The 20,160-nt window shown below is 34.6% G+C and overlaps 1 protein-coding gene across 2 annotated transcripts in view; it reads left to right on the forward strand.

Moving 5' to 3' along the window:
* The window catches only part of Rbp6 (RNA-binding protein 6), a 652,248-nt gene that overhangs the window by 459,265 nt on the left and 172,823 nt on the right, over window positions 1–20,160 (forward strand). For both annotated transcript variants that reach the window (XM_018541612.1, XM_018541613.1), the window contains one exon: window positions 2,368–2,460. In XM_018541612.1, the coding sequence (XP_018397114.1) occupies window positions 2,368–2,460 (93 nt within the window). The remainder of the gene's footprint in view (window positions 1–2,367; window positions 2,461–20,160) is intronic.

Raw genomic sequence — 20,160 nt, forward strand, 5'->3', positions numbered from 1 at the left:
ACAATAATAAACTAGAAGAAGAAGCCTATAACGATGAGAATTCTAAAGTTTAAAATTTTATCCTTAAGAAGCATATAAAATGGCGTAAACTTAGCCGAGCAACCGGAATTTTATTTTTAGATGCGGACTCTTCCCTCCGCTGAAAGAAGCGCTAAAAAAAGATAATTTCAAAAATATTTAGTTCCATATCATGAAATTAGTTTTGTTAAAGAAAAGCAAATAAAAATTACAGATGTTTTGGAGAAAAGTCAAATATTAAAATTTATATATTTTAGACATTTTTCAAGAGACGAGGACATTTTATAATCAAGAAAACACTGTTGTGTTTTATTACGTAATGATGAAGACGTAAACAATTTTTCACATGCATTATTTAACTTTAAATATGTTCAATTAATTATCAATATTTTTTAATAAAAAATATTTTTTAATAATATTTCTCTCAGAGTTATAAAAATGGAATAATGTATATTTATAACTCTTTTAGTCTTTTAGTCTTTGTGACACTATTTATTGCATTATAATTCTTTGTTTTATCAATATGATTTTACGCGGCAGTTTCTCTAATTGTAAGAAAACCCAGGGAAACTTATGTATAACTCTATTAAATCCACACAAATTATAAAATATATAGTAATCATTTTTTAACTTTATGATTTAGGTGTTTCTTGGCATAAAATAGCATTCTTTTAAATCATAGTTAAAGTAGATTTGAGTTATTGAGATATAACTTTACCACCGTCTGTATTATACGGAGGATACATGTATCTTGAAAATTTTTTAGAAAATTTTTATTGGAACCCTTAAATCATATAATTTATAAAAATAATTACTATATACTATAATTTGAATTTAATAGAGAATTACATGTAGGTTTTTTTAGTTTCTTATACCAAATACAGACGGTTCTGTGAAAATACGTAAAAGTTTAGCTAGGTCTAAAAATATTATTGTTGGAAATATCACAATAATTATGTAAGATATTCGAACCCATTGTTAGATAGAATGTCAAAGCTTTTCATAGCATTGTTTATTATGTTTGAGATTCCTACGTAATTATTTTAATAGTCCAATAAAGTCATTTTCAGATCTGTATATATCTACCTAAATTTTTTTAGATATTTTTGCAAAATTAATTTTTTTTTCTTTATACGAACATTTTCATTGGAAATTTTTATTTCTTGGTAATAATACATTTTATTACTTCACATCATGAGATATGTATGTGAATGTGATGCGTGTGTATATATATCTGTGTGCAATCGATTAGACGGCCCTTAAATACTGATCGAATTTCTCGTGATCTCCATTCCTAATTCATTGGTTATATTATCATATCACACTGATATCCATCGATGTAGTTTCCGATGCGTGGGTAGTAACGTTCATATCTAATGGGAAACGCAAGGAATATCGAATATCGAAGATGTCGAATTTGTATGTGATTTGTAATTGTATATCGGAGATGCAGGATAGCGTTTTGGATTTGCCGCAAACAACTTTAAAAGAACGAACGTTGCTTATTCCAATGTGGCACGTACTTTTTCGCGTTTCCTTCACAAAACATACGTCCAATAACAATTTGCGATAAACAATCGCTTAGTAACATTTCTTCCGATTTTGACCCTGACCTTTAATGCGTCCTTCTCAGATTTCAGTCTTTAAAGCAGGCTCTGATAATTTCGGGTATTCTCAATCCCTCCACTTTTCTTTTTTCTTCTTTGCGGAGTTTGCAATTGTTAAAAAGGGAAAATCTTGTATATTTTTCGTATTTTCTAAATGTTATAAAAGCGAATATCTCATGAGTGTTTTCTCCTTCGTGTTTATATATTGGTACGTTATATTGAAGCGTAAGTTCGGCTGTTAATAATGCACCTGTGTCGATTATTTATGACTTTTCCGTCGATAACCAGACAGGTATGGAATATGAAAGACTAAAAGTAAGAAACTGCTAGCGGAGGAGTTTACCTGGAAATGTCATAGCACATTGAGATACAAATCATCTATATTTGATAAATTTTTTATCAATTTCTTTAATGTACGATCGTGTTGAAAATTTCATTTCCTTTCCTAGAACATTGTTAGTCGTGTTACTGCTGATTTTTTATTTATTTTTCGAAAAGAGGAAAAAAACTGCATCATATTATAAAATAATAAATAAAGTATTAGGACTTTTACAATTAAAATTATAAAAACGAATGTTTGTAAGGGCAGTAAAAAAGCGCAGTCTCTGAGTGTGTAATAATGACAGTAACAAATGTATTTCTTTCTTGATATGTATAATATTCGATTGTATTATCTTAATTTAAAAAAAAAAATCATTTTAAAATATAAAAGTAATGTTTCTTTTTTTTTGTTTTTTTATAGATGGTGACAAGGACAAAGAAGATATTCGTCGGGGGATTATCGGCGCCGACGACGCTGGAGGACGTCAAAAATTACTTCGAACAATTTGGTCCGGTAAGTAAAAAAATTTACATTGTTACATTGCCTAGCATTGCAAAATTTAAAATTGTGGCAGACTTTATAAATATGTCGCGCAGATGTGAATAAAGACATTCGTCCGTTTATAATTAGCAATATTAAAATCTAACAATAAAATTTTTCAAGAAAAAAATCTCTTTACGAGATTTCATATATATTGTTTCAAATTTGTAAAATATTCCATATAAAATTGATTGTGTATCAGCATTATATAACATATCGCTACTTTCCGCTGGAGCAACATGAGCAATATCATTGACTATCATTTCAGTTGGTTACATTATCGATGTATCGCACATCCTCACCATTTCCTCTCGTGTCACAAAATCGAGCGGCACTGTCGACGACTGTGATTCATGGGATTTACATTGTTTAGTACTTTTGCATATTTTATTGGCCATTTCGCGCGGAACGCTATTGATTTTTGGACGAACAAGTGCACTCATTTCCATTTACACGACGTCAACGGCGCGCGACGACAATTCTGCCTCGCTGCAGTTCCCATGAATTTTGATCGTTATGGCTCATAACAGTGATATCGAGGTATCGCTATTTGGATTGTTTCAAAATGCGTGACATAATATTATTCACGTGCGAATGATTTCATTTGCTCTGGTTGCCTAACTTGTTCATGGATTACAGAAAGTCAATCTTTGTTAATCCAATTATATATTATATGAAATTGTATATATTTAACTTTCGTCTCGTCTTTCATAAATTAATGATTTTTCGACGATGTCGCGTAAAATGGCTTAAAAATTAAAGCTACGGTATTTATAAAATATATATATAAATAGTATATTTATAAAATATCTTTGTTTTAAATATCTGGTTTAATTAAGAAGAAATTAACTCTAACTTTATCGAATAATTTGTTGTATCTTTCTTGATTTATTTTGTATAAAAACTATTTTCTTGATAATCATTGCCAAAATATGTCAATTAACTATTTTAATAATAGTAAAACAATTCGATATTTCATAAAAAGTTTATGTATAGAATTATTGATTAATAGTTTGGAAACTGAAGAGTATTCTTATAGAGAATATTCTTACAGATCTACTTAGAAAAGTAGACCGTCCTCGGGGAAAAAAGAATGTTAAGTTTAGGGCCGTTTTTTTACCAAAATGAAAAAGTTCCGAGATGTACAAATTATACATCATATTAAACGACTACTCAAGTGGAGTCGAATGGTATATCGCTTATCTTGGGGTAATGTCAGGAACATAGGAGAAATTGTGATCAAAACGAATAAATCTTTCATGTGCTATTTATGCTATTACATTTATTGTAATAGTAAAAAGAAAGTACGATAAGAATTGAGCAATAAGGATTGTATTATTTAAACACGCGAATGTTTCCTTTTGAAAAGAGAAATTTTGCAAGCATATAACTTGACGCCATAATTGTATGACGCAATAAGATATATGTAACTACTGTGTCCACTGTAGCACTATTTGTGGTTATAATCTCTCTAATTACTAGACGCTTCTAACGCTTGTGGAATCATTTCATTCTTGTTGTTTATCGATTGAAAGATCAAGAACAAATGATGGTCGCGAGCATTATGAGCGTCAAATGAAACACAGTCCTAATAAAACATGAAAAGAGTTATTATTGTTTTTTTGAATACTTTTAATACCTTCGGTATGCGTTATTACTATATAATATCATATATCCTGAAAAAATGTGTAATATTTATTGAAAAAATTCTATATAATCACTTTCTTTTTTCTTCTAGATCTAAATATAATATAAAGAATTTAAAATATAAATTTTTCCATAATCCTAATGTTTCTCCAAGATAAATGATATAAATACCATTCGAATCTGCTTGAGCCGTTTGATATAATATAATATAGGAATTTTTTTCAGTTTGGCCGAAAAACAGTCCTAACTTAACATTCTCCTTTCGAAAGGCAAATTACATGATTAGAAACTGAAACCTATCTCGTCCCCCCCTCTCTCCTTCGGATAACAATGATTAATTGAGTTATAAATTCAGAGAGCCGGCAAATATTATAAAGCACACGTGCAATTTTCGATTCTAATTTCGGTGCGGTTTAAATGGCTTGTCATTAGGAAGTAATAATAAATGATAAGCAAAATAGAATAATAATTAATAAATTGGAAATTTTCGGTTATCTCATTTTCGAGCTAAAACTGTATCGTAAAATTAATAGAATCGTTATAGCTCTAAAATAGAATCATTACCGTCATAATCGTTTTGATTAAATAACAAGAATTATTTTTGATAAGCCAAAAATCCAGGCCAATTATTTTACTAATATGTCTTTATTATTGTGATTTTTTTCAGTGATATATGTTCATAATTCATAAAAAGACAATAAAAGTTTAAAAAAAATGTTTTTCTTCAATATCCATAAATAAATTCTTATAACATCTGGTACTACATAGTTAAATTAGAAAAATGAGAATAATAAATATAATATCATTTTTTCAGTGTATTTAACTTGCTAATAGTAGCAAATAGATTTTAGTTGATACTTTGATCTATAATCATAATTCGTTTCGGATTACTTAAATACATTAAGAAAAACAAATACACCATGCATGAAACTCACGATAATATCTTTCCATTACGGTGAATCAAATTCCTTGTCACGGTCAAACATGCATACTGCGCGGAACACTAAAGTCTATAATGGAGAGATCGTCTACTGGGAGAACCGATGTCGCTTATCATCGACGACGGAGGGATCGAGATAGGAGGGAAATTCGGCATCGCCGAATGGTCGCATAATAAGACGGTCCCGAGTCGTCCGCTGCAGATGCAGCCGGCGGATATAGAAATTTATTGGAAAACTTGGTCGATCCCAGCCGGCAGAGAATATATGCCCGGCTCTCAGGTGAGACACGACGTAGTTCCGAAGGATCGAGGGTAGTGGAGTAGGGTCGGCGGATGGAAGAAGAGGGAAAAGAAAAGGAAGTCGGGCGCACGACACATTTATTCGCGACTCGTGGCACGAGCTAGAAGCCTAGAAATGGAGTTGAGATATCAGAGCTCGCCGCTATCTCTATCTCAAACCTACCTCTAATTCCACCCCTCTCTCTCTCTCTCTCTCTTTTCTTGCTTCGTCTCTCTTGTTCTCTACCGAAAGTCCTCCATTCGGCTTTGAATGCAGAGTTTCCGGCTCGTAGCGGCTGGACTTCTCCGTTCTATGTGTGTGACCCACATTGGAGATACCATCGGGCGTGAACGCGCGCGCTGGCGGACGTACATGACGCCATTTCGGAATTCGACTCCTACGTACGGTGCACACACGTGGGGTGCAGTATACAAGTCCGTGTCCACGCCCACGTGCATCCTAACGATGAGCGTACATGATCGTACTGCGCATACTTGGACGACTTTTGCAGGCCGAACAAAAGTGAAGGGCAGAAATTTAGAACGCCATTTGCAAGGTATGATCAGAGTATGTTTTCTCACGTACGGTAAACTACACGGCTGACTATTTTATTACTGTTTTACCAAGCTTTCGCGTTTGATAATGTTTGACGATGTACGCACGCGCTCGTATCATATCACGCGAAAAATTACCATTCGCGTGTTTCATAAATTCGATAACGGCCTAAAAAGCTTCTGTTTTTGGTACGGCTACCAACAGATGTCGACAATCTAAGCCGAGTTTGCGACCGATGGATACCTGTAAAACATGTTCGTGCCTATAGAACGTAAACACACTAGGCGAGTCCTACCGTAACTTCTATCGCGCGTCAGTCTCTTCGAGCATCCACGAGATACTATTAAAGACTGTTTAGCGCTTGTGGAAGTTCGCGAATAATAAACTGATACTCTCTCTCTCTCTCTACGGTACTAATTTCATAATTTATTAGTTTTGTAGACATGTAATATATACATATATATATATATATATTTATATATATATATATGTTTAAAACTTAATTATTTTTATTAAAAACTGTGATTTTAACGTTATCATTCGAGTTTGATTATCAATAGACGTGATAACTGCAGAGAAAAAATTATAATTTTTCGGTAATATGAGATATTATAGCATTAAAAGTATGCGTACTTCCTTACACATCAGTATTCATATAATAAAAAAATTATGAATTTAATAATGTATTATCACAATATTTATGTTAATAATCGTAAATTTTTATTAATTGTCGATATTAATATTTGCCCAGGACCGATCGTCTTTAATAGTATCTCATCGGTGCTTTGAATCCGTCCAATGCTCCATCTCGCCAATATCTATCTGATTTCACTTTTGCTCTGTAAAAGCACGCGAGAGGAGAGGGAATGCTAAAGCGGGAGATTTCTGTCGACGAAATAGCTGGATCGCGAGGCAACTGATAAAGCTAATGGCATTACCAGGAAATACGTTATACTCATTGCACGTTCTGGCTTACGAAACTTTTTAGGAACTACTATTTTATTTTAACACTCGTAGACAACGTATTCATGATTGAGAGAGATTTGTGCATATCTTTTACGTTCTTATTTCATTCTATTTTAAATAAATTATTCAAATAATTTAACACTTTTTTTTTACACATTTAGTGAGTTTTTGATATCTCTCGATTAACTAGGGTCTTAATTTCATTAAATTATATTCGGAAACGTAATCCGCGAAAATAAATCTGCCATTTAATATCTTTTATTTTAAAAAAGGCGATTTTTTAATAATAAAATTAAAGATATATTTTATGTTTATTTTATAACAAAATGTGTAAAATTATGAAAAGGTTATGTATTTGAAAATAATACAAAACATTGGCAGTGATTTAGAATCCAAATAAAAAATTATTTTAATGAGAAGTAGATATGTTCTCTTAAAAAATAATTAAGATAAAAAAGCAAATGTTTATATGAACTATAAAATTGAATATTAACGTTATTGAATTATTTCATATATATAACATTTTTATACGGGAAATATAAATTTCGCATTCTAGTTATTTTTTGCAGAAACTGTACACCTAATACATTCTTGAATATGTGAATTTTTTCCAAGTTTTTTTATTCTAATGTTAGGTAATGTAGGAATTTTTTAATAGGTATTAAAATCAATCTTAGCGAAACAATTAAATTGTTTGTATCTAAGGAGATTGTTTGCGACAGTTTAACTTTTATCGCTCTAATTTTTGTTTATCGTATACACACACACACACACAAGTTTTAGTATAGATTTTATTCCAAGGTAAGATTAATTAAATAAAAGATTTCTTTTTCGCTATTATAGCCTAGTTTACGCATGCTAATATATTAACAAATATTTACGTGACGGGAACTCTCTGTCGTCATTAGAATTGGGAAAGAGTCGAGTATAATAGTTAGCGTGAATGCAAATCTCGGCCCAATATACATAAATTGGCGACGAGTCCTTCTTTCCTCCGTCCAAGGCTGGTCGCGTATCGCAGACCGCCGCGCCAGCACGCGATTTAAAACTTAGATGAGGCCGTCCGGCGACGTTACCTGAAAAATAAATGGATCCCCGAAGAGAGCGAGAGCTTAATTGCGCTCACTCTCAACCTTTCGCTCCTTCTCCTTCCTTCTTCCTTCATCGGCAGCCGAAGAGCCGGAAACGAGGGTGGATGAAGCGGTAAGAAAGTAAGGGAGAGGGCAACAGCGCGGCGCGGTTGTTACCGATGGAAGACCAGGCCTCTCTTTGGTGCTGTACTTAACGGTCGACTTGAAATTAAAAAATTAAGAATTAATATGAATCTTGGAACCGGTCGGGCTTGTCTCTTTCTGCTAGCAACGACCGTCGCATTTAATTCTCACGCCGAGGGACGAATTTTCCACGCGGGAACGACCGTTCATTGATCCACCGCCGATGAAGTTTGCTCGTTGAGATATCGAGGAGTGCCCGATAATCACTGCACCCTTGTGATCGCGAATGACAGTCCTGAGAGCTCTTTGATAGCTGTTCTATTTTGAAAACGTAAAATAATGTGCTTTTCTAGCTGTTTGTCGCGTTAACTTTATTATTTTGATAAAATTGAATATGGTTATATTAAGCATCGAAAGCTTTCGCAAACTAAAGTCAATGCGACCTTTGCTTATTATATGCTTGCGTAATAGAATCCAAAAGTAATTGTTTTTGAAGAACATAGAGACAATGATATTAATAGGAATTTCAATAGAAAAATGATATCTGTTATTATCGATTTACGTATTGTAGAAATTGTAAATATTATTTTTAAAAATATTGGCAGCAAACAAACAAATGTCATCTTTTGAATTGATTAAATTCGATTATAATGTTCTTTCAAAAAAAAAAAAAATTTAATGAGACAGAGCAATATTTCGTGGTCACTTTCTTGTTTAATTATATTCAACTATAGCCCGAACTGCAAGTCCGATCACGACCAAAATTCCGGGCAAAAATAAACAATTTTGCATTCTACGCTCGCTCGCATTTCTCTCGCCGACTTCTATATTCGTCGGTAAATAATATTTCCAACGTTCGAATATTCTCGTTTTGTTCCTTTTCGCGTAGAATATTACCGCAGTCTACAATACATCACTTGCAATCGCGCGCACGCTTCCAATATTCGTTCGCCGTTTCGTTTTCACCTGTAGAACACGAGCGAGCGGGAGAGGGCGGAGGACATAGGGCGAGTGGTTGGCGGGAAGGGGGAGGGGGGAGCTGAATAAATAAATTTAATGGCGCTTGTCACGTAGCAAAACGGGATAAATTCCGGGCGTCTGACAGCCATTTAAAACAATGCCGTCGCGAATACACGCCATTTGTAACCCGGTGCTTTTGTTTCACGTTGCTATTCATTCCCCTGCAACCCCCGTGCCAGCGGTCCCCTTCGTACCGCCACCACTACCGTCACCTATTCTATATCCGCCGACATCACCATCGTTCGACCAATCCGCGAACCGGGAAAGCCACGGCACGTTGGTAGCGGACTGCGCTGTCGGATTCATGCTTCATTTTTTATCCTCGATAAAAATGCAATTAAGGCTCTTTGATAAGGCTTGAGTCGTGCCCATTGTACCCCTTTCTCGACCTTATATCCCGATCCCATTTATCCCGACCGGTTGGAAATGTAGGGGCCATTATTTGCGCGGAAAGATCGCTTACCATGAAATGTCAACATCCTCCAACTTCTCTAGATGCAAATCCCGTTTGATAGCAACGTGCTGAGACATATCAGACGGATTATACGAGCATCTTAACTCGCATTTTTCTCTAAAAATTTAATTACTTTTCAACACACAAAACTCGTATAAATTTCTTTTTCTCAAAACAGCCGAAAATAAACTGGATACGAAAGATATCTCATTAACGTCTTTTTCATTCTGCGTTTGCATTATAAAATGGTTTATTCATTATAACATGTTGTTAACTGTTTTTGTAGAAACAGAGAGAGAGAGGGAGGGCGAAAGAAAGCAGTGTTTTCTACATGACAAGAACAATTTTGCTAAAGTACCTAAAAATTTAGCTAGATATTACAACTCTGAATATAATTTTATTGGATCATCAAAATAATTATGTTAAATATTCAAATTGATACTTTCAAAACTTTTTGCAGTATTGTTTATTATATTTAAAATTTTTATAATACGTCATTACTTTGATATCAGCAAAATTATTTTCGGATCTCGCTGAATTTCTAAATGTTTCAATAAAATCGTTTTCCATGTATCTGTCTGCGTAAAAAACAAATGTATGAAATATTGTACTTTTATCAGATTTTAAGTATAATAAAAAGGTACATATTTGAAAATAATTTTATTCGACTCAAATAAGACATTATGTAAGACACTCAATAATGACGAGCAATGCTACGAAAAGTTTTAACAATTTATATTATTTGATTATCCAACAAAATTATTTTCAGATCTGTATTTAGCAAAATTTCTAAATATTTCAATAAAACCATTCTTTCTGTGTGTTATACAAACAATATATTTTTCGTATTAACCTGATAGAAAATTATCTCATAAACGGTGACTTGTTAATTATTAAGATATTGCTTAGGATAGTTTAGAAGTATATATAACCAAGAAAAAACGCACCAAGTGTGACTTGATTTTTGCAGAGCAAATTCTCGCGTTAGCGTCTAAGCACGCGGAAATACTCGGGGATTAGTTGCTTCGAAAGAGGGAAAACGGGCGTATAGTTGCGTAACAGCACTTCGCTCGCGCTTTTTTCCCGTCGTCGCGACGTAACCGCTGTATATCACGTTATGGCGCTTATCAGACGGGCGTATATCTCGGGCGTTTCGCGGGCGTGACGACAGGAGAACGGGGGGTTGGGAGGGGCGGCAAGAGAGAGTGTAATTCTGCTTCTTCTTTCGAAATTTCTCAGGCTCGAATGGCGGGTGCCAGCTCGACGCGATGCTGCTCGCGCGCGCGCTGGAGCATTCCTTCTTCGGGGATGAAGGGAACCAACGCCCGTTCTCGCTCGGGCGAGGGTGCTCGGGCGTGCGGAATGAAATTTATGAGGGTCCTTTATTCCGGCACTTAAAGGGACGCAGGGGAGGCAGGGGGAAGAGAAGGGAGACGCTCGACTTAAGTTTGAGCAATTTATTAATTTCCCCGTATTTCGGCACGACCGTAGGCGACGCGTCTCGTTCTCCACCCCCTGAAAAAGAGATCACGCTCTCTCGCCCTCCTCCTTACCGCCCCCTCCGGCTCGAGTGTGCGCCTCGTTTTCTCGAGGCCGGTTTCGTAGGCGAATCGTACATCACGCGCGTGTCACGAGAAGAAGTTTAACGTCGCCCACAAATCGTGCCGCGCGCATTTTTATGCTCCCAGTCGAGAAATTCTTAAATCCACCGAGCAGATGATAATTTATTACCTTGTTACATACGTTATTTTCATGCTCATATCACATTCACGGATGGTATTTCCGTCTACGCTAAGTCGTACTGAATTTTGCATTTACATAATTAATATTCATTATATTTAAAACTTGGTTACGCGGTGTCTGACCTAATTCGTATTTAAGAAGTGACAAATTGTCGTAATATTTTCTACTGTTTTAATAACGAACCGGCGCGGCGCGGCGCGCGCTTTAATAACTCCTTAGGCTTGCTAAGCTGTGCCCACTAGAAGATCACTTTCTTCGTTGCATTGCTTTTTTCATTTATTTTGTGAAATCAGCTATGGATTTCGTTCAGAATACACCTCAGTTTAGGAGACACTCTCTTCTCTCCCTTCCCGCCCTCAGATAAACCCGTCGCACGATTGCTATACGCAGCTTTTGTCTGGCGATGCAAGCATCATTAGCGTCGAGCGTAATGAGCACGCTAATCACCAGCAGACCGCGCGCTGAAGCACCCAAAAGAGAAAGGAAAAAACTACTGCTGAAACACATGGCTACAAGAGGCAGAACGAACAAGTACCAGAAATATATGAATGTTGCGTGCGAGAGAGAGAATTGCTTTATTAGTCTCCTCTCGACTGTTAAAATTTTACAAGAGCACGATATAAAATCCGCGCTAATTGCCATTGGCTTACGAATCTCTGTTATTTACATCATTAATTACTTCAGCCTTAAAAATAATATAGGGGAAAGTAAGATAAAATAAATTGACAGAGGAATAAGAACAGATCAAGTTATATGAGAGAATAATGCGGAGAAACAATATTTGAGACTCCGATCTGTTACGCGCGCACTTAGCACACCGTATCGGAATGCGAAGGTGTATATTTTTAACATATGTGTGCACCGCTTCAGAAAGCAAATAACGCACTCGTGACGACATCGACAACACCAATATGCCGAGTGCAGGCGCATTAGATCATTGTGCAACGAATGTTGTTTTGCTGATTTATCACGTCTCTTTCTCCGGGACGAGATTGAGTGTTGCCTAATTATCGCGATTCCGTTTTACGATTGCATCTCTTTCAAGCTTTAGGATTTAATTCATTAGTCACGTTGATTAACGCATTCATGATTTCGGTAATTACGTAAATGTAAATACGCCACTATTCATTTATCTGCGCGCATTATTATAATTAGCTGGTATTCATAATCCTTATCGTTTATCTGGTATCACAATTATTTACTTTGAATTTTCATTGTGTATTATGTGTGTCAATTCTCATTGATTGATGTTGCAATATATCAGATATTTGTTTTATCAGTGTTTGAATTGAAATAAATGAGTAACAATGTTAGAAATTCTATACGAAATTCGATATTTCAAAAATTATCGGTGGTTTTGCTCATCTATTTCTCTAATTTACGAAGCATTGATTTTTTATTTTAATACTATTAATTTTAAAATTACATTCTATATAAAAATAGGAATGAGCAGCATTTTTATTTTTACTTAGGTTCAAATTTCAGTCTTACCAACAGGTTTGAGTATCAATTTATGACTACATACATGTCAACATAATTGCTTCATTGCTACAGATTTAAAAATAGTAGTATGGTGAAAAATGAATACTTTAGAATATTTCAGAATTCATTTACTTGAAAAATTCATTTACTGAAGTAAAAGTTTTAAAATTTATTTCTCATTTATCCTGTTAATTGGTTTTCTAAATCGAAATCTATCAATAGTTCGCAGCAAGCTAAATGAATTGAAATGAAGTAATATTAGGAGTTACTAATTAGGAACCTGATATTAGGTTTGGCATTTTAAAGATTAACGCCGCTTTATGACGCGCCCGTTTGTTGACCTATCTTTGAGTTAAGAAGATTACTGATCTTCAGATTACGCTATATTTAACGTAAAACCTGAATAAGTTGCTACGCGTTATTTTACATCGCGGTTTTGCGAAATCTGTTTAGAATTGATTTAAATCCGAGCTCAGGTCTCACAACGGGGTTGAGTGGAGCGTAAACCGGCGGCCATTTACATTCTCAGACAACACACAGGTCTGTGTTGCGCAAGTATTTGCTCGGCCGTTTCGGAACATGGAACAGACACGAACAATTCCGAGCGAAGTGCCGTTTTAGCGCCGAACTCGTGCCGTTTTAAACCCGCATGTTTTGTTCCCTTATTTCTGCGTTAAGTACGCACGAGAGGCGAGTACGCCGTTCGTTTGTTCGCTCTTGTAATTACCGTAATTATTATCGTGACCGAAACTTACCGAAGTAATACATAGAGAAAGATTCTCATTGCACCTATTGCTCGCAAGCAGTATAATATTTCACGTGCGTTTGCTTTCTTTATATTTCACCTATTCGAACTGAGAATTCTCAAGTTATTTTATGGACACATATTAAACTATGTATATTTATACGGAACAAATGTCAAATTTTTAACTTTATGAAAAGTATTTTGACTAAAAATATATTTATTTTGAAAATCCTAATTGTAGATATATATTTTCTCTACAAATATTTGCAAATAAGCCTTAAAGAACAATCCATATATGTATATGTAAATTTAACGATAATTTATTAATGAATGATAAATATTTTATTCATTATTAAATTGATAATTATATTTACATTATCATATCACTTGAAGCACAATAACGGATTTACGTTCAATATTTTACAACGTAAAATGGTAGGTAAAACGCTATAGATGAAGTAAAGGAAAAGGAGGGTGCGCCATTACGAAATCTTTAACAAAGTTTTTTATCATCGTTACATATCATCACGTACAAATCTGCAAGGTGATAAAAGACCTTATGTTAAAAATCAGATTCACGATAGGAACAGCGTTGAAGGTAGGATGGCAGCGAGAAGCTGCAGTTAACAGTCCCGTTAAACATTAACTGCCGTTCTGCAGTTTTCCCCTATAACTTCAGGTTAACTTTGATTGCAGCTAACGGCCCCCGGGGATAGTACATTTAAGAGGGAGCTAAGGTAGGACAGAGGTTGCGCGGGAGGATAAAATGGGTTGATGAAGGAGAGCGCACAAGAAGGAAAGGGAAAACAGTAAAAGAGAGGGGAAGGGGAAAGGTTGGACTACAGGAGGCACCTTATAACTTCTTATAATTACTCAAGACTCGAGGGTTTAACTACTGTTTAATTTCATTCGGCAATTAACCCGCGCTTTATCGGCGCTTGAAACACCTCGTGCGATGGCATCGTCTCGAACGGCCATCAGCTATCGTTTTATCGTCCGCAACAAAGTATCTAGCATTGTTCCGCGTGTCGAATCGAAAATGCCGAGAATGTGCCGATTGCAAGTTTGCGAGAACGTTATCTCTGTGTTAAATAACTCTACGTTGTAAAAATAAAGAACAAAACTGTGTAACTGACGAATTCACGCAGTGAATTGGAGAGAGAGAGAGAGAGAGAGAGAGAGAGAGAGGGAACCAGACATTCTTTAATAAACTAAACCAAGCAGCGACATGATATGCGGAAGTTTTATTCGACGCTATTAATTTCTACGCTCCAATGTCAGTGTTTGTGACAACTATTCGTGTATACGTTACAAACGGCATAGTTGAATAGCTGGAATCGCATTTCCGCCAAATAGCTATTTCTGCCTCCCGCGAGAACACGTTTCGGCCGAATGCGAAGGAACACACCTACAGCACCGCTGAAATTGCAATCGTCGCGGTGGGCTGTAAATTAAAAGGCAGACAACGAGCGTTTGCAGCTGACAAGTAATGAGGCGTATAATGATTTTATCGGGCAATTGCCGGTGTTTCATGTTGCAATGCCGATTGGACGAGAATAATGGTTCGTCCGCATGAGGCATTCGATCGTTGATTGCCCATTCGGCCCGTCTGGCCCGGATGCTCGCTGCGTTTGACCGCCCCGACATCGTTTTTCCCCAACCCTTCAAAAAGGGATACAACTATATATGAACTATAGTCGTGCCCGTCAAACCAAAAACCATATTGATACTTCGATGTTACCTAATCTACTTTCAGTAATGTATCTAGTAATAATTTTTCATTAAAAAGAGCAGATTCTAAATCCGTCACGCGAAAGATACACTTCTATATTACAGAGACTGCTATTTCATCTAGAGATCTTGTATCTATCAGAATTACCGTTCATCAGAAAGTTGATATAAGTAAGTTAGTAAAACTGTAACTTAATCGCATCAATAATTGTTGGATTAACGGTAATTACGAATGTAGATGGAACGGAGCGAGAATTAAATTGTTCAGACCGCTTGCAATCAGACGCCTTTCTTGCGGCTCGACTCCGCGTCAAATTTTACACGCGCTCGTCGTGGATTTGCATATTCGTCGAAAGTAATCCACTCGAATTAATCTAATTAGTTGGAAATCGCAATGGCCGTAGAGACAGGGAAGAGAGGACGAGAAATATAGTTGCCGAGAGGAATGAGCGAGGCTACTCTGCATATATAGAGTGAGAGATAGAGCGAGCCGTTGCCGGCATGTTGGATTCGCTTCTGGTGAAATTTGTTTATGCAAATAATTCGCTGCAGCTATGTAGAATCGTCGTTGGCCGTGCTGCTCTCTCCTTTTCCTCTCGACTCGTCGTTCATCTATATTTCAAGTAGTACAGCCACGCTATAAGCGGACCTTCTTCATTCGTCTCTTACGCTACCGGGCTGGAACGACGTTTGCTTGAAATTGACAGTATTATTTCAAAATAATCATCCCGAAAACAAATATACAGGCATTCTATGCAGTTATTCTTGAAAATGTAATGGTTAGAGTTGCATCAGTATTTTTGGAAAGCTAATATTATTTCATGCAGTCTGGAGACGAAGGGACAAATATGTCTTATGCGTAAGATGCATGTAACTTTCCTCTGCTTTCCGGATACAAAACTACACAGAATGAAGCATTGCTACGCGAGGCACGATGCCAAGCTCAAGAAGGTCAAACTTAGAATAATTGATGGTACTATATCTTGATACAGGGGAGTTGACACAATGCATTATCATTTTTATAACGTGTATGACGCATAAAACAACGATATAATATTGATACGATAATGAAGTATTTTGAATATAGAAAATACGATTTTATTCAAATATATAAAAATTTATAAGTATATACGCGCGGACTGAAAATAATTTTGTTAAAACATATAATATGCAAAATATAATAATTATGTAGGAAATTAAAAAATGACGAGTAGAGCTGTGCAAAAAGTTTGACAGCTGCAAAAGTTTTGACATTCTACATTCTAGTAACCAACTTGAGCGTCCTACGTAATTCTTTTGATAGCCCAACAAAATTATTTTCAACTTTAGTTAAATTTTTAGACCCTTCACAAAAGTGTTTTCTTCTTATGTCTATAAAACCAGATTGCCTAATTGATTAATTAGTCAAGTATTTCTTAAAATTATTTTTTGTGTAATCATGTACGTATTTATAATATTTATAGATAATATTTAATATTTATACTTAATTTTCTCAAAAATTTATTTTACAAAAAAAATTTTTTGCCGTCTTTGACTATCACTTTTGTACAATTGCATGATTTCTTATAAAAGTTATATGTCGTTCTTTTTTATTTTACTAGATCAATTTTATTCTTAGATTAAATTTAATTTCAATGCGAATCGACGCGACGTAAAAGTGTTTTCGCACCCTTCGAAATCGAAATGTCTGAAACTTCTCACTCTCCTCAGTGCCTACGGGGGAATATCTCAGTACGGAAAACGACGTCTAGATTACGAGTTTATCTAAATAGCCCTAGAAGGCGATAGACGTACTAAAGTAGCGCCCAGATTATAGGGCGTGCCACCATGGTCGTGCTATGGGTGTTAGCTAGAGGATGTTTACGGTTTCATGACAGGAAAAATCGTGTTCCAGAATAAACTTAAGCAAAATAACCTCTAAAGGTAACTTTCTTGTGTCGTTTTTAACGTAATAAGTAAAAATAACGGCTAGAAATAACAAATCGTGTCATTGTATACATCAAATGTAACATTGATGTTATTAAAAGAAGAGAAAAATAGGATCACGTAAATATTTTCAAACCAAGACAATTTTTTTAGCTCAATAAAAAATTGAAGAAATTGAATAGATGAAACAATATATGTTCAATGTTTAATTTTAATGCATTAGCTTAAAAAAAGTGTCTACAGCATTTTTTATAATTTTTATTTCTAAACTTCTACGAAAGTTAAATATCTTTAATATAATTAAATATCTTTTAATATAAACATACCCCCAAAAATGGACTTTGGTGGTTCGGGATAAGAGACTTGTAGTGTCTCTCAGTTTTTGAACATGGCCGGAGACACTACCGCGTCTCCTGATAATAATTATGAATTAAATTTTAGATAAGTGTGTTTTAAATAGAACTAGTTTTACTCTCTTTATTAATTTTTTATAGGATTTTTTAAAGATGAAAATTTAATGATAAAAATTAAGAAGTTCTGAAGAAACACGATGTGATGCACAATTTTTAGTAGAAAAAATTAAAAAAAATCAATGATAAACTCATCGAGGTTCCGAGATCTCTTATATTTCCTGACAAGACTGCACACAAGTTTGCGTTCGAGATCACCCTTGGCAAGCAAGTGTTTTCATTTGGAATGTAGCAACGTTCGTTGATCGAAATCGAAGCCACCGCTGGAAGATGAGGTTAAAATCCAATAGTCCAGCACAGCCCTCAGGGGGCGATGTAAGTGACGGAGACGCAGGGGTTTCAACGTGGGACGGCACCCTTCGAATTACGAGCGGATGACGAAATTTTGATTTTCTTGGCCGACGATGCCCTTGCTCCCCTACGTTCCGTTTTCGTTTATTTGATTTTAAACCGCGACGTGGCGACCCTTGTGACCCTTCGTCGACTATTTCATCGCAACTCCTTCCTCCAATTTCGTACAGGGGGTTGTGCGAGAAAACGCTTCTCTACGAAATCTCTTGCTTCTCTTTCATCGCCTTCCTTCGCGCCGTTACTTTCCGGTCTTTTGGCATGACCATAATCTCGAAGAATTTTATCGTTCTAAAAGATTTAACAAACGTAGTAATAAAAATTTTATATTGCAGTTTTACGACACGCAAAAATTTACATTAAAAAATTAGTAACTTTTTAATGTAAAATACCTTCTTATATACATATATATACACAGAAATCTTATACTGACTAATACTGAAAGACAATAATTAATTACTTATTTAAAGTATTAAAAAACTGTTAATTAGTACTTTTTTAGTATTTTAAATGAATAATTAATTATCTTTCAGTATTTAATTAAATGATATTAGATTCTCTGCAAGAGTAGATATTTAAATTAATGTATAATAAATATTAGAGTATGTCACATTTATCCACAAATACCAAATAATATTATATTACAATATGTCAATTTTATTGAGAAGAAATTAATTTTAAATAGATAAAGAAAGATTTTTATATTTGACAGATAGACGTAGATTTTAAAACATCTAGTAAAAAAGATCACGCAGTAACATTTATTAATGTTTAATGATTTTTGTTGCTAGTCACACAAAGTAAACGTCATTTAATTTAGTTGACTTATATTAAGATATATGCGTGGGATGTGCACTCTACAATTTTGTCTCTCGGGATATGGAGGCTTTTGATGATGAAATCCTTTGAGTACGAACCCGCAGCAAAATCTTCTTAAGATTAGTTGTTGGGTAGGTTAAGTTTCAGCCTACAAACAAAGCAGTCCTCCGTACTTATCGCTACTTGAAGTGTTTTATTTGTCGAGCTCAAATAACTACCGGCAGAATGAAAGAGAAAGAAAAGAGGAGAGAAAGAGAGAGAGAGAGAGAGAGAGAGAGAGAGAAATTGTGCGAATTATATTTTAAAAGATATATAGATAAATGTGCAAATTGCACTGGAGTATGCTAATTTTTTCTAACAAATAATCCTATGCATGAAAATATAAAATTTAATTTTTTACTACGTTATTTTTGGTTAAAAAGATACAATATATATATTATTTAATTGTTGATTTCTTAACAATTAAAAGCATAAAATTTCTTTGAATAAAAGTTACACGAAGTATTTGACTTGAGTATTTGAATTAATAAATTAATTTTTTCAAATTTAAAATTCAACGTATCGATTATCAATAAGAGTACCTTTTTATAATCACTGCTCACTTTCGTACTTTGCGCTTGTAAAAGTTAAAGTAAATAAGCACAGAAACAAATTATTTAACTGCTACGTTAAACGTTAGTTCGGTGATGAGATTTCATTTATTTAGAGGAACGTGCAGAGATTTTCCTGAAGAATTAATACTGCATGAATTTATTCCCACTTGCTGATTGATTTTTCGAAATTATCTCTTTTATATATTTTACAATCGAAAGTTTGTTTTACACATTCTGTGAGTATCAGTATTTAATGAATATTTTTTATTTTAATATAATTAGCATATTCACAATAGTTTCTCTCTCCCTCTCTCTTTCTCTTTCTCATTTAATAGAATTTATTAAGAAGAATTTTAAACGCTATATAGAATCTATTTCTATAGAAAAATATTGCAAAAAAATCTAATTTGAAAAATATTATTAGTTATTATTCTTACACACATATGTAATTTATAAAATTGAAAAAAAGAAACGTAATTTGAAATATTATAAAAGATTTATATAAATATATTATTTATATTAATTCTGAAAAGATTTATTCTTTTTTTTTCGAAATGTAAATACAGTTAGAGGACAAACATTAATTTTTCCATGTCCATAGTTGCTAGATGAACAAGTGGCAACTGTTCTTTTTTCTCTATTTATTCATGCTTCATAGCTTTATGATTTTTCCGCAACGGTGCTTTGTCGCGGCATATCCGGCCGTTTCCGGTACGTCTGGGTCCGGAAACAAGATGGCC

This window comes from Cyphomyrmex costatus, unplaced genomic scaffold (assembly GCF_001594065.2).
Source record: "Cyphomyrmex costatus isolate MS0001 unplaced genomic scaffold, Ccosl1.0 scaffold296, whole genome shotgun sequence".
Taxonomy (NCBI): Eukaryota; Metazoa; Arthropoda; class Insecta; order Hymenoptera; family Formicidae; genus Cyphomyrmex; species Cyphomyrmex costatus.